Here is a 13,512-nt window from a genome sequence, read left to right as displayed (position 1 = left end):
GATCCGGTTCAAGGTCAGACATGACACTTGCAGTCATGCTGTCAATCTACGTACGTGAATGACTGCTGCATGTACTTAAACGCGCCCTTAGATGTTGGTAAGTACACATCATTTACGTTCCTTTACATGAATCGGTGTCATCGGATTGCGATATTGTCTACAGTATCGCTGTGTGTTTGTCTCATTTCACTGGGCCTTCTCTGTGACACAGACAACTCCTTTCCCTCTCGTCTTGCTACCGATACCTCTTGACATGCTTGTGTTGTGCCTCAAAGAATCGTCCGTTTTGATTCCTGAATCGGTGGTTTTGGTTCTGTCAAATTAAGAATCGAAGGTTTCATATGGTTCTGATTTCAATTCGAGTTTCAATCATCTGTTCTAATTAATAAAAAGAAAAAAAATATATATTAGATTTCAAGTTTACGTTTTAATTATTCTCTCTATTAGATATTGAAGACTTCAGCTCACTTCTCTGCCAATTACAGTGGTGTTGAGAAAGATGACGAGTAACTTTCTGTGTGAAGCAGTAGTTGGCTTGCAGTGACCTTAATGGGACCATCTGTGGTTCCTATGGAGGAAACTTTGGGAGCAAGAGTAACATGGCATTCATGTGCAGTGCAGAATCGTGCAGTCACTGTCACCACAATTACATGATCCATTTCCCATCCATTGCCGCTCCTGGCAACTGCATTCTGCTTGCTGTATTGGGGTGTCTCCCTCTTCCCTCTTCCCTCTTCCCTCTTCCCTCTTCTCCTTTTTCTTGGCTCTGTTCTTGCTAAAGATGGCAAGCCTTCAAACCCTTGAATCCATTAGTGTTTAGTGCTGAGGCTAAAGCAGGTCTGCAAGCACTGCAAGAGTCCAAAAGTGCATGCAGCAGTGTGTCCCTCATCCGGGATAAAGCACAGGCGATTACTCTGCCCACTAAAGATCGACAGTGGGCTGGCGGAGCCACCACATGGCTTCTGCTATTGCCGTGATGACACAACCCGCACCGTGGGAGAAGTACCCTCGAGTACGGCTCATCGCTCTTTCTCTCTCTCTCTCTCTCTCTCTCTCTCTCTCTCTCTTGGGGTTATCAGAGAACTTAGCGAGAAGGAAGGTTCCTACATGTTTGTTCTGTTGAAGTGCACACAAAGTTAGTGCAGAAGACAAGTCATGTCGTGGCTTCTGAGAAGGACGCAATCAAATGGTATTCGGATTAGAAACTTGGCATAAAGTTGGAACCTTTTGTATCATCAGATCTCGAGCCTAAACGATGCTTTGAGGTGCAACACAGGCAGAGCTTACGGTCATCTCTTACCTCATGGCGTTGCAGTGAAGGAGTTCCGGTGATTAGTCCTTGGGATGCATGGGCGTGTGGCACGCACAGGTGAACCACGTCAGGTCATCACGGCCACTGCGCATGTCGACCCCGCACGTCCTTTTGCACGGCCGCAGCACCCAACTGTACCCCTCCCTCTTCCCGTCCTCTGCGTCCTTTCCCTTCTAACCCCCACCGCTTCACATGCTCCTGTCCGTCACTCTCCACCTTGCCTAGATAAATAACCCCCCACCCTCGTCTTTCCTCCGCCACAATCTCAACCTTCCTTCCTCTGTTTCTGCTGCTCCTGGTGACGAAAAAGGGTCAGTATGGTGGTCAAGAAGCAGAGCAAGCTGGTTCAGACTCAAGTACTGAAGCAGATGCTGAAGCGGTGCTCGAGCTCTGGGAGGGGGAAAGGGCCGCCGGTGGACGTTCCCAAGGGCCACTTCGTCGTCTACGTCGGCACGAACCGGAGCCGCTTCATCGTGCCCATCTCCTACTTGGACCACCCCCAGTTCCAGGGCCTCCTCCGCCAGGCCGAGGAGGAGTTCGGCTTCCACCACCACATGGGCCTCACCATCCCCTGCGACGAGACCGTCTTCCGCTCCCTCACCTCTGCGCTCAAATGACCACCTTTTTTGCCATCTCCGACGTGCTCGGGATGGATTAGTGTGTATACTACATGGCGTGCCGGTCGCGCCATCCAACCGTACGCCATAATTTGTTGAGGAGAAGAGGAGAAGTTGCTCCTCTGTCACTGCAACACTCTCTCTCTCTCTCTCTCTCTCTGTCTCCCAAGTATTGTCTGCTTAGAACTCTGTTCTCTGAGTTCTTGCAGCAGCGCAGCTCAAACTTCTGCTTGATGCTAAGAACCAGAACAAGTTAAGCATTAAGACATGAACGATATGGAGTGTAGTGTGAGATCTACGGTTGATTCACGGTAGAACAAATTAAGTGTAAGCTTTGGAACTTCTTCTGTTGCCCAATCCGAACAACTCTCAAACATGTATGAACAGTGAGTTGTGATATCACCTTCAAGCTCGGAAATGGCCCATGCTTTGCTAAAGCTAGACATGGCCATTGCATCCGCATGTGATCTTTGGCATCTACGTGCTTTACAGATTGCCAGCTTGTGAGCTCTCTGCAGTGGTCTTTCCACGAGATCAAGCTCTGTCAATTCATGCCTTGTAATGTGCCGGGAGAAGGTTATACACTCATCATCATCAGAAACTCCCAAGTCGAAGCTCACGAGTGCACAGATTACCCTATGAAGTCCGTGGTTTGTTCCACCATAAGAAAGGCTACAGATATTTCATGTCCCTTCAGTCGTCTTCTACCTCCGACATGCACATGACCTGCTCCTCATGGGCACCTTTCAAGCCATTGCGATGGATGTCAAGAGCTTTAACAGCCTGTTACAACCATTGTTTGTATCGGAACAACACCAATCAATCATCCTCTCAACTGCATTCACTGTATGAGACTAGTAATCTTTATGATTAAGAGACCATGATGCGTGAGTGCCTGCAATAATTGCTGTTGAACACATCACACAGAAACCATTTGTTCTTGCAAGCTGTTTCTGCGCTTCCACTGCTGATATGTATCATAGTGGGTTCCAACTTTCCATCATAATTGATCATAATTCATACTGTTGAGATGCTGCTCCTGCAGCTGGTGATGATGTTGCTGATAAACGGTGAGAAACTCAATAATAATTACTAAAATTATACCCTTCACATGATATTTTTACAGTGACTTGCTTCCAAATTATTCTCACTCGACTGTAGACTTAAGTCAACATACAAAATATATCATGAGACTTGAGCAACTCAGATCGCCGCACAGGAATAAGCACTGTTCTTCTACTTGAAGGGGTGATGACGTTGAAGCCTCGATCATCTACAGTTACACTCACTTTCCTCGTAGTGAACTGTGCTCTCCAACATCTAAGCGACAAATCCCATCACCTTTGACTTTTCTTGGGGATCTTTCCATATGAAACAAAGTACAAATGGGATATTATGCAGCGATTCATCATTGACAGCAATATACTATAACAACGAGCTACCAACCTGAGCAGTCCATTAAGTGAAAGAAATGGCTCTATCATGAGCAATACACATCTCAAAGCACCATGAATACAGACACCTACTGTGCACGGTCCATTCATGGCTGGGCCACAGAGAGACACTTGGTGCTACGGACACAAGTGAGTATGCAATCACGTAAGCTGCATGTGATCGCACGGCAACGTGCATGATGGGTGAGAAGGTCAAGAGAGGAGAGGAGAGGAAGGTCCACGGACTGTACATCAACCCTGTCTTCGCCATGTATTGATTGTCCCGAGCATGCACATGGCGTGCTCCTCATCAGCATCTTTCATGCGATCGCCATTGACGGGTCCAGTCTTCTTTGTTGGTAGTCTCTCTCACGAGCATGGGAAGTCCTTTTACTCCATCTATCCACTGCATGGCGTGCAGGTCAACTCCTCTAATGGCTATTAATTACAACGCATTGAGTGCTCCCACTGTGCCCACTGGAATTACACCTTCATGAGCTCGTCCTCGATTGAGTACGATCCATGGACCACTCTAAAAAATTTGGGACCATGACAAGCCCATTCCAAGCAAAAAAATCGGATCGTGTATGTACATTAAAAGAATGACTCGTATCCTAAGTAAAAGTGAAGATAATAATGTGTAGAACAAATCAGTCAAGTTGAATCTTGGTGAGAGTGATTTGTTCTTATTCTTGTTCGATTCGCATCATTCTTTCGTAGAAATTTGCATCAAATCATACATGGCATCATGTGAAACGAATACAGAAGAAAGAGTCGAGCGAGAGAGAGAGAGAGAGAGAGAGAGAGAGAGAGAGAGAGAGAGAGAGAGAGAGAGATGGGTTCATTGTCATTCAATGGCAAAGCGAAAGGCTTCGTCTGCACGAGGAGTTCAGCTCACCAGACTGGCTTCTTCGCGAGGAAGGCGGTGGCGGTGCAGAAGCGGCAGTGAATCGGCAACGGGCCGCCACCGTCCTACGTGGCAACAACAGGAAGAAGTGCGGGGGAGATTATCGAAGTCCTCGAGATCATAATCCGTGAAGCTCGAAGAGGAGGAGATGAGGCGGAGGAGGTCCTGGAAGAGGGACTCGTCGCAGGGGAGGGAGAGGGGGCCGGGGTGGGAGGAGAATCCGTACTCCTCCTCGGCCTGGCGGAGCAGCTCCCGAAAAGCGGGGTGGTTGAGATGCGCCGCCCGCACCACGAACCGCCGGGAGCTGCTCCCGACGCACACCGCCACGTGCCCCGCAGGCACGTCCGACGGCACCGCTCCGCCGCTCCTCCTTCTCGACAACGACGACAGCGCCGTCGCCCTCATCCTCCACCGCCGCAGCATCTGCCGCAGCCGTACTATGTGCCGGATCTTGCTGCATCCCTCCATTCCTCCTCCACTGCTCTCCGTTAGTGAGGAAAGGGCGGGTTGGCTTTATAGGCAAAAAACTACAAGAATGCCCTTATTGACAGTTAAGTCAAACAAACGACGACTTCATCACAACCGTCAATCCCTTTTAATCATCCCGCTTGATGTGATGCAAATTCACCGCTCCTAACAAATACACGAACAGTGTTTCGAACTTCTCATATGTGTATACATATAAATGAATCCTACAATACCAAACATTCACAGATGTGGGCGAGATATACTAAAGTTGGCATTTATGCCTAACCACTATACATGTAGGATAATATAAAGGACGTATCGATCATTGAACATGGAAAGGTTTATCCCCCATCAGACCAATCCTTCTTTGTACGTGCTCTTTGAAATGTACAAAGGTAGAGGCCGTGTTGATGGCTTCGGAATTTACGTGCTGTGAAAGTGTGGCATTTATATCGACCTAAAAGAATGTCATGTGTAATGGCTCCATTGGCTCTGAGCTCCATTGTTTGAAGGAAAAGGTGGCCGGCGAGGTGCCATAAACAAACCTTCGCCTTCTTCCCCACCCATGTGCCACCGAGACGCTCTCTCTCTCTCTCTCTCTCTCTCTCCCTCCATTGCTTGCTCATGCTTCCTCTTTTCTTTATTTGGGGGCCAATGGTGATGCATTCAGGCCGCGGAGACAGATTGTTGCCGTCTCCTCTCAACCATCCCCTGCAAAGTTACGTACTTTGTGGCGGCACATGAGCGGAACTCGTCCTCTTGCAGCAAGCTTTGGCGACAGGAGCAGTGGGTTTTGGGTCATCCACTCTCTTCTAGGTTTATTAAACACCCCAATCATCCACCGGCCATGGCATTCTTATCTGAGCTGCTCTTAAAGAAACTCCTCGGTCCATGCCTTCATCTCAATGATTAGGTGTTTGATTAGGCAATCATAGGATGATCATTAGCCCTGAAACGATAGATTTTGTTCAAGCTTCGTTGCGTGATTGAACTCCAGATTGCTTGACTCGTTCATGTTAGTACGAGACACTCTTCACAGAGAACTATGCCGGTTGACATCCAGCTGATCTCCATCTCCTCCTTGTAGTTTGGTGCTGCAGATTCCATTCGTTTGTTCTCTTCGAAGACGACGCTTAAACCCTCAGTGACACAACAGCAGACAAGCAAGAGCTAAAAAGAAAAGCAAGCTTGCTTAGAGCCATCACTGGTTCGCATCTCTCGCTCATATAGCTGAAAGGTCTTTATTAAGGCATGACCGCAGCTTTGCTCCACCAAAGATTAAAGCATTAAGTCTTCTCTTTTTTCTATCACAAGCAACATGGAGTGTAGGCTGTCACTGCCCCCACAATATACGTCCCATCGTTAAACCCTCAACGTAATAATAATGTTATTATTTATATCATTATTATTGTTCGTCATCATCCATATCCTCATATTGGCGACGGCCCAACTCGTGCGTCGCCGTGCGCTGACCGGCGGATCGAGGACTATTGCCAGTCGTCATCATCGCGACGTAACGGCGTTGTGCCCCACGGTTGGTGATCGACTACTTGACAACGACCCGAGCGGACCGTTGCCGCCCCCAACGATTCCCTCTGCCGTTAGCGTTCCGGTACTTTCAGTGGTGATCCCGCGGTGTCGTTACCGCCCCCAACTTACGGCACGCATCACATCAGTCGGGCATGGCATGGCGGCCGCGGCAAGTGCGGTCACCGGATGCTTGACATGAAATAAGAGCTTCTAAACGTGACGCCTCACTGGTTTTACCCACGTCTCATGTTAGCGGGTCCCACGGGGACGCGTCGGAATCGGACGCCAAGAGGTGGGATTTAAACGAATTTAATGAGGAGGTTTTAAATTCCGACATTTGACGCCGCTCTGCTGTAATTGATCGCTCGAAAGGGAGTACTCTGCCGTCCCTCGCTGTTCCGCTTTCTCGATAGAGACGACGATACCTAATCCAAACGCGAATCCGAGTCCAGAAGGATTGGCAAAGAGAAGGAGAAGGAGGAGGCTGGAGATGGGGAAGTCCTCGAGCTCATGCTTCAAGATCATGGGCTGCGGCGGGAGGGATGCCGTTGACGACGACGATCTCGAGCCGGAAGAGGTAATATCTGGTTGGCTACTTCGAATTATCTGTTGGTTTTGGTTATGACTGCGGTCCTCCCTGCTTGCTTGACTTCTGTATCATAACCATCGCGACGCGGTTCGAGCTGGAATTGGTGCGATTGCTGTGGATCCTTGATGAAAATGGTGGAATGTGTGATCCAACTTGGCCTTGCTTGAGATCGATTACTTGGATCTCTCGAGTGCCATTTCATAAGGGATATTGACCAAATCAACAGATTCTTTAATTAATTCCACTGCTAGACTGCGTTAGATGTATGTTCTGTTTAGTTTGCACGGTTACATGTTAGGCTGAGGATCCGGGTGGGGGTCGATGAGGCTGATGGGTTGTATCTTGATGATCGCACAGCACTAGGTGGATGTTCTCTGTCGTATGGATCTGATAACAGAGATGGAAATCATTTCAAGTTGATCTTAGATGGAAGCTCCTGACTACGGTCTTGTAGTCCATTTATGGTGCGCCTTAACTATGTTAATTCATTCCAACTGTTGGAATGGAGAGCATGTTCGAATACGGTTGACATAGATCTGTCACGGCAGATCCTAATTACACACTTTCAACCTGGTGAATGGAAGAGGCAATATCAATGGCCTTACACAGAAACATGTTGCATTAACGGAAAATCTTGAGAGGATGTAGCCCATATTTCTTTTCGCTTTTATGAGCTATTGGTGCAATATGCTATATTAGACTGATTATACTCCTGAATTTTGAAGGCTGTAGATGTCTGATTGCAGTTAGAGATTAGACGTATTCTTTGATCAAGTTCCTTCTCTTAAAGTCTACCAATTGGTCAATGTATATTTGCAATTGCTTGAAGGCTGTAGATGACTGATTACTAGCCAATGTATATTTGCAATTGCTCGAGGATGACATCACAGTGGGTTTCTAGGTTCCCTCATGGAAAGATGGTAGAAATATATCTTCATTAAATTTTGGGAGATGATGTTTTTCTTTTGTTTTACAAACTAAGATTAGTATATGCTAAGCTGGTATCCATCAGGAAAATAAAGATTTCAAAGCTATAAGGTCATAAATAAGCATGAAACTACATACTAAAAAATAAATTATGTTAATCATGATCTAAAATCTCTGCCTCTGGATAGCTTAAGGCAAAAAAGGGACTATTGTTATTTTGAGGAAAATTTGCATGTTCATTTGCCAATACAAAATATTGTGTGTAAATATGTGATACCTCAGTACAGTTTCTTACTAGGCGTGGGCTATATGTAAGTGTAGTATATGAATTCACTATCCACCTTTTTTGGTGTCTTATCCAACAAAGTTTTGGACCTTAATAATAAAAAAATGATGTTTATGCACAGGTCTATGTCTTGGACTATCTCCATTAAGTATACAGTATCACTGATTTTATCTTTTCTTTTCATATGTGCAGATGGTGTTCAATAAAAAAAGTTGTTTCTTTGTTGTTAATTAAAATTTAACATGTAATATGCCAGCTTTTCTTTTTTTGGCATTCCTCTGTAATTATTGCACGATATATTCAATAGAGTGGGTCTTCAATTTGGAGTTCTGTTGGTAGGTTTGACCAAAACTGGTTACGGCTTCAATTATTTGTGTAGTGCCATTTTGTGTCTTATAATTGGAGTTTGACAATCTGGTCGTTGTAAGAAAATCTTTTATGCTGTTTAATTAATTAAATGTGCCTTCTCACTTCTTAGCCAGACCTAACTGTCAGTATACATGCATGTGAATTAGTCAGTTTGTGAATGTTTGCCAAGAAGTTAAACAGTAACCCATGTTGGAACTTTGCTCAGTACTGTAGATGACTGCATGCTAGTGCCTGGCCAGTTCATGTGTATTTTCTTCTGTCTTAGTTTTGGTGTCGCTTAATACCATCTAGATGTTGCATCACACTCTGAAGTAACTTTTCTGTCACTAATTTTTCTCATATTGGTTCTTTTCTCTGTCAAACCTTATAAAAGGAAAGCGGACCACATAGGGTAAATATGGAGTGCACCATGAGTTTTGTTTTATAGCTGTGTTGTATAAAAGACAGAACTCCTTTCAATTTTTAGTTAAAAGTAAGCCTTGAATACTATTTCTGTTAAATAAAACTTAAGTGAAAGTGTATAATATGTGCTTTTATAATTATGAGATATTTGATTAAACCAGTGTTAGTCAATCAGAAATAAAGATCATTAATGTGAAGCAACCTGTTTCTGGGATCATGGAACAGTAAACTAGGAGTTAGAGGTAGTGTAATCAATATATATAATGATTTAAGCAGATAGGTGGTACTTCTTTTTTCTGAGTTGTTGTCACATCTATGTGATACATCTTCATACCTGAGTTCTATAAACACTAAAACTGTCTTCCTTTCAAGCACTGCATGGATGGAAAACCAAAAAGCAACACAATACAGGCACATGTAGTTAGTTATTAGTTTGATAAGCCAATTTCTCTATAGCTAATGAGACAACTTGTCAAAGCATTTTGGCACATATGCCAGTTGTTTTTTTTTTTTGTGGGTAACTTCATCAACCACTTATGACCCTAATGGAATATTTCGCAACTTCGCTTCACCTACCGCACAACCTTTTTTTTCTTTGGTGTCACATCAGGGTTCTGTTATCTGATCTGAAATCAAGCACACATAAATGTTGAAGTTGACACATTAGTTTGTCAGGTTCTATTTTCTTATAGGTATCATTGCTGTGTAGGTAATGAATTTTCTAATAAGTTTTTTCAGGCCAAAACTTCATCAGATACACACAGGTGGAGTTTCCGTAAAAAATCATCCAGGCAAAGAGTGCTAAGAAACACTGTGATCTCCGAACCCGTATCAGTTTGCTCTAGCAAGCAAGGCCAAGAGGTCTCAAATACTAATTACCACTCACTGAAGTATTCATCCCCAGTAAAAGCCCAAGTGCAAGAAAGACCAATTGAAACCTCTTCATCACCATCAGACGTAGTAAATACAGAAGATCGTCCATCTTCTGACAAAAGCACAGATCCAGTTGCTCCAGCCTTCAATGACACTGATGCTATTGAAGTTCAATCTGTTATAAGGGGATATTTGGTATATTGTTTACCTGGTTCTGAATCTTTATTACATCGTCTTGTTTGTGTCTACTTTCTACCTTTAAATATTTTTAGGCCAGGAAAAAGTTCCACAAACTTAGGAGCATTGTCAAGTTGCAAGCTGCTGTACGTGGACATCTGGTAAGAAGACAGGCTATTGGAACTTTGCGGTGTATTCAAGCTATCATTAGAATGCAAGCGCTTGTAAGGGCTCGTCATGCTTGTCAATTAGTTGAAAAGTTTTCTCCAGAGAATACGAAGTTCCAGGTAGATAAATCAGTTATCCTTACACTTTTACTGTTGTTCCATCTAATGGTATTCTTATTGCATGAATACCAAAATGCCAGACATATTACTAACTTGACAATCACTGTGTAAGAAACAACATTTCAAGTGCTTCTAGAATCTTGGCATGATTTTGTTTTGGTCTTGGAGAGTGTTTGAAGCTATGATAATTCTTATGGATGGGCCTTAGCTTGACAGTTTAGTTTCCTGTTTATGTATTTATTTTAAACTATGTGGTCATTATACATTCCTGGAAAGCTATATTTATGTCTGACTGTGATTTGTGATCTTGATATTATTTTATTCCAATTGTTTAACTAATGCATTTTATGCACATTACTTTGCCTATTTCTCATGACCATTGTGGTGTTTACTCCATCTGTTAATAGATATCATATCCCTTTTCTCAAAATGTCACTTGTAAGTGTCTTAAGGCCCCAAGTGAACTAGAATGTTTTTAATTATGTCGAGTTTTATGACGGCAATGCTTACATTAGGTGATCTGGATTCCATCAGCAAGTAAATGCATGCCAGAATTATGTTTGTGCATAAGAATGGGTTTCTTCATCAAGAGTCTGCATTCTATGGTGAATTGTGTTTGACGCCTACTGAGTAATGTCGTTGATGTTTGTTATTAATATCTATATAACATGATATGTGTTGCTTTTATTTTAGTTAGATTTTAGATTTATATTCCTTCTTTCACATTCTTTCTCAGGGCAAGGGAGATTCTTTTGAGAAATCATACAAAACATCAATCAAGAATTTGCTTTCAAATGGGCTTGCTCGTCAGGTATGGCTAATCATCTTTAATCTTGGATATACTTGATTTATCTCTTGCTCTCATTTGGTATAACGTGTTTCTTCCAAGCTTTTGGAGACTACACCAAAGACAAAAGCCATCTACATAAAATGCGATCTATCAAAGTCTGATTCAGCATGGAAGTGGTTGGAGAGATGGATGGCTGTAACTTCATCTGGAGTAGGCCAGCAACAGGAGCAAAATCTCAACCATATTAGTCGGCCATTGGAAGAGAATGCTAAAATGGCAGATAGTGAACCAGCTAAAGAGATCCCACTTGCAGATTCATCAGTATTATCTGATTCAAAGTTTGCTCCAACAGAATTAGTCATGGTGAGTAACGGTAAAAGTAGTTCAATGACAGAAAACACTGAAAACTTTGAGTTTCAAACTTTGGAAATTGCCCCAGAGAATTCCTCCAAATCTTTACTTAAGGATGATGTAGAACATTTAGAGCTCAAAATTGAGCTTTTGAACACCACTGTTGAAGATTATACAGAAACTTGGATGGTCAATGAGGAAAGTTTGAATTCTATAACAGATAATAAACAATTGCAACCAAATCCAACTTCAGAAATATTAGTTGAGACTATACCTAATAAGCTTGAATGTGCAAAAGACAGCTGGAGCCCTAGTCCCGAAAGTACATCCTGTGAAGCACTGGAGAATGAAGGAAAGAAATCTGTTATTGGATCGAGGAAACCATGCAATCCAGCATTTGTTGTAGCTCAGCCGAAGTTTGAAGAGCTGAGTTCAAGATCAATTGTCGATCAGTCTGTTACTCCTGTTTCTCAAATTGTTGCATCAAAATCAAAAACAGAGAGCCAAAATATTCAAGTGGATTCGTTTTCAAACAGCAAAGAAGAAATTTCGGCAGAGAGCTCAATGTTGCATGAATCAATTGTTCAAGCTGCAGTTTCAGAATGTGGCACTGAAATATCTCTCTCCTCCACTCTTGACTCACTGGACAGATCTGAAATGGAAGGTGGGGAAATTGTTCTTGAAATTGGGGCCCTGGAGAAACAGATTCATTCCACCAATGCTGATGCTGAGAATGCTTTTAGTATTTCCCATTTGGGTGGTGATGAGGATGGCTCGAGGTTTAGTTCGCCTGTGGCCGACTTGAATGCTTCTGTTGACTCGGTGCAGGTCGATCAACAGCCAGCTGAGCCAACTATTTCAGATGGGCAGACTTATCTGGAAGGTATGATAGGGCAAGCTAGTTCGCCTCAAGGAACTCCAAGAAGTCATGCAACAGCTACTGATCTTCATGGAACCCCATCTAGCGATGTATCTGTAAATGCCAAAAAGAGTAAGAAGGATAATAGCAGGCATACCCATAGGCAAAGGTCTCATTTGGTAGGTAAAAGATCACCATCTAATCCAAATATTGATTCGGATGGAAAAAGTAGCACAGAAAATTTAACCAAGGGTTTGAGGATTTCAATGACGCATAACTCATTTGGGATGGCTAAAACCGATCATGTTGACCAGGAACCCAGGCTCAGTAGCAGTAGTTCTCTTCCAGGTTATATGCAAGCCACTGCATCTGCAAGAGCAAAAGCCCATGTAATTACATCTCAGAAGTCCAGCCCTGATTTGAATGATATCCAACCTAAGAAAAGGCATTCCTTACCTATTGAAAACGGAAAGCAGAGCTCAACCCCACGCATCCAAAGATCAGCATCCCAAGCCCCGCAGAGCACGAAAGGCAATGGAGCTCATTCTCCTCATAATTCTACTGGTAAATTACTAATCTTTTGAACACTTGGGAGCTTCATACTCTATTGCATTATTGTCTGACTGCTAATCCATGCGGCGTTTTTAGGTGTTCAGTAAGTGAACCTCAGTAGAAATGCTTATTCTCCAGTTATAAGAAAAGAAAGTGATGTCTCTCTCTACGTGTGAGTGCTTCTGCATGTGATTGTTGTGCAAGGAAACATCTATATACTATGAAATAAATCGATTAACACCCTATTCATGTAACATTTGTCCGGTTAAATCTTCTTGATATTTTTTATTTTCCAACAAACTGTAATCTGTTTCTTTTGCTCACCTGAACTTCTAGACATCATTCACTGACATGTCCCAGTTGTTTCATCATTTCCAGAGAGAAGATGGCAAAGATGATCAAGCTTCAAGACCAACACATGATCTGAACCCGCACTTGAAGGATGCCAATGTCATGTTTATGCGAGGGTTCCTTTATTCAGCCAGTTGTGGAGTTGGCATATTCTAGGGTATTGGGCTGAAATGTACATTATTAACTGCTGGTCAGGTTATTAGTGTTCTTAAGGTTTCCGTGTGGACGTCTCCAACCAGGTTAGATGCTGGTGAGCGTTTCTTTTCTTTCTCTTCTTCTGTTTGCACATGCGATGCTTTGTGTATTTATTTGTATGTGATTTGCTGGTTTCAGAATTTCTGTTAACAAAACTGGCTATCTCTCATCTCTTACTTGGAATACCATAAACATAGGTTTGGATTACCACGTCTTTCATTTTCAATTTGGTTACCT

The 13,512-nt window shown here is 43.2% G+C and overlaps 3 protein-coding genes across 5 annotated transcripts; 2 read left to right on the top strand and 1 right to left on the bottom strand.

Annotated features, from left to right (window-relative positions):
- The first annotated feature begins 1,264 nt into the window (after positions 1–1,264).
- Positions 1,265–2,250, top strand: LOC135634912 (protein SMALL AUXIN UP-REGULATED RNA 12-like). The gene has a single exon (XM_065145650.1). It carries the CDS (start codon positions 1,630–1,632, stop codon positions 1,927–1,929), a length of 300 nt encoding a protein of 99 aa, XP_065001722.1. The 5' UTR covers positions 1,265–1,629; the 3' UTR covers positions 1,930–2,250.
- A 1,246-nt stretch (positions 2,251–3,496) lies between these two features.
- LOC103977449 (indole-3-acetic acid-induced protein ARG7-like) lies at positions 3,497–4,750 on the bottom strand. The gene has a single exon (XM_065145649.1). It carries the CDS (start codon positions 4,735–4,737, stop codon positions 4,252–4,254), a length of 486 nt encoding a protein of 161 aa, XP_065001721.1. The 5' UTR covers positions 4,738–4,750; the 3' UTR covers positions 3,497–4,251.
- A 1,863-nt stretch (positions 4,751–6,613) lies between these two features.
- LOC103997225 (protein IQ-DOMAIN 32) lies at positions 6,614–13,482 on the top strand. 3 transcript variants are annotated; one of them, XR_010495763.1, is made up of 7 exons: positions 6,616–6,844; positions 9,570–9,908; positions 9,986–10,177; positions 10,914–10,988; positions 11,067–12,741; positions 12,826–12,901; positions 13,108–13,482. XR_010495763.1 is itself a non-coding variant. In XM_009418429.3 (6 exons), exons 1-6 carry the CDS (start codon positions 6,758–6,760, stop codon positions 13,125–13,127), a joined length of 2,379 nt encoding a protein of 792 aa, XP_009416704.2. In that variant the 5' UTR covers positions 6,614–6,757; the 3' UTR covers positions 13,128–13,482. The 3 variants fall into 3 exon arrangements, 2 of the variants coding, with proteins under 2 accessions (XP_009416704.2, XP_065003474.1); XM_009418429.3 differs by lacking the exon at positions 12,826–12,901 and having other exon boundaries at positions 6,614–6,844; positions 9,579–9,908; XM_065147402.1 differs by lacking the exon at positions 12,826–12,901 and having other exon boundaries at positions 6,617–6,844.
- The last annotated feature ends 30 nt before the right edge of the window (positions 13,483–13,512 follow it).

Source organism: Musa acuminata, chromosome BXJ3-4 (genome assembly GCF_036884655.1).
Source record: "Musa acuminata AAA Group cultivar baxijiao chromosome BXJ3-4, Cavendish_Baxijiao_AAA, whole genome shotgun sequence".
Taxonomy (NCBI): Eukaryota; Viridiplantae; Streptophyta; class Magnoliopsida; order Zingiberales; family Musaceae; genus Musa; species Musa acuminata.
This window is presented reverse-complemented; position numbering and strand designations above follow the sequence as displayed.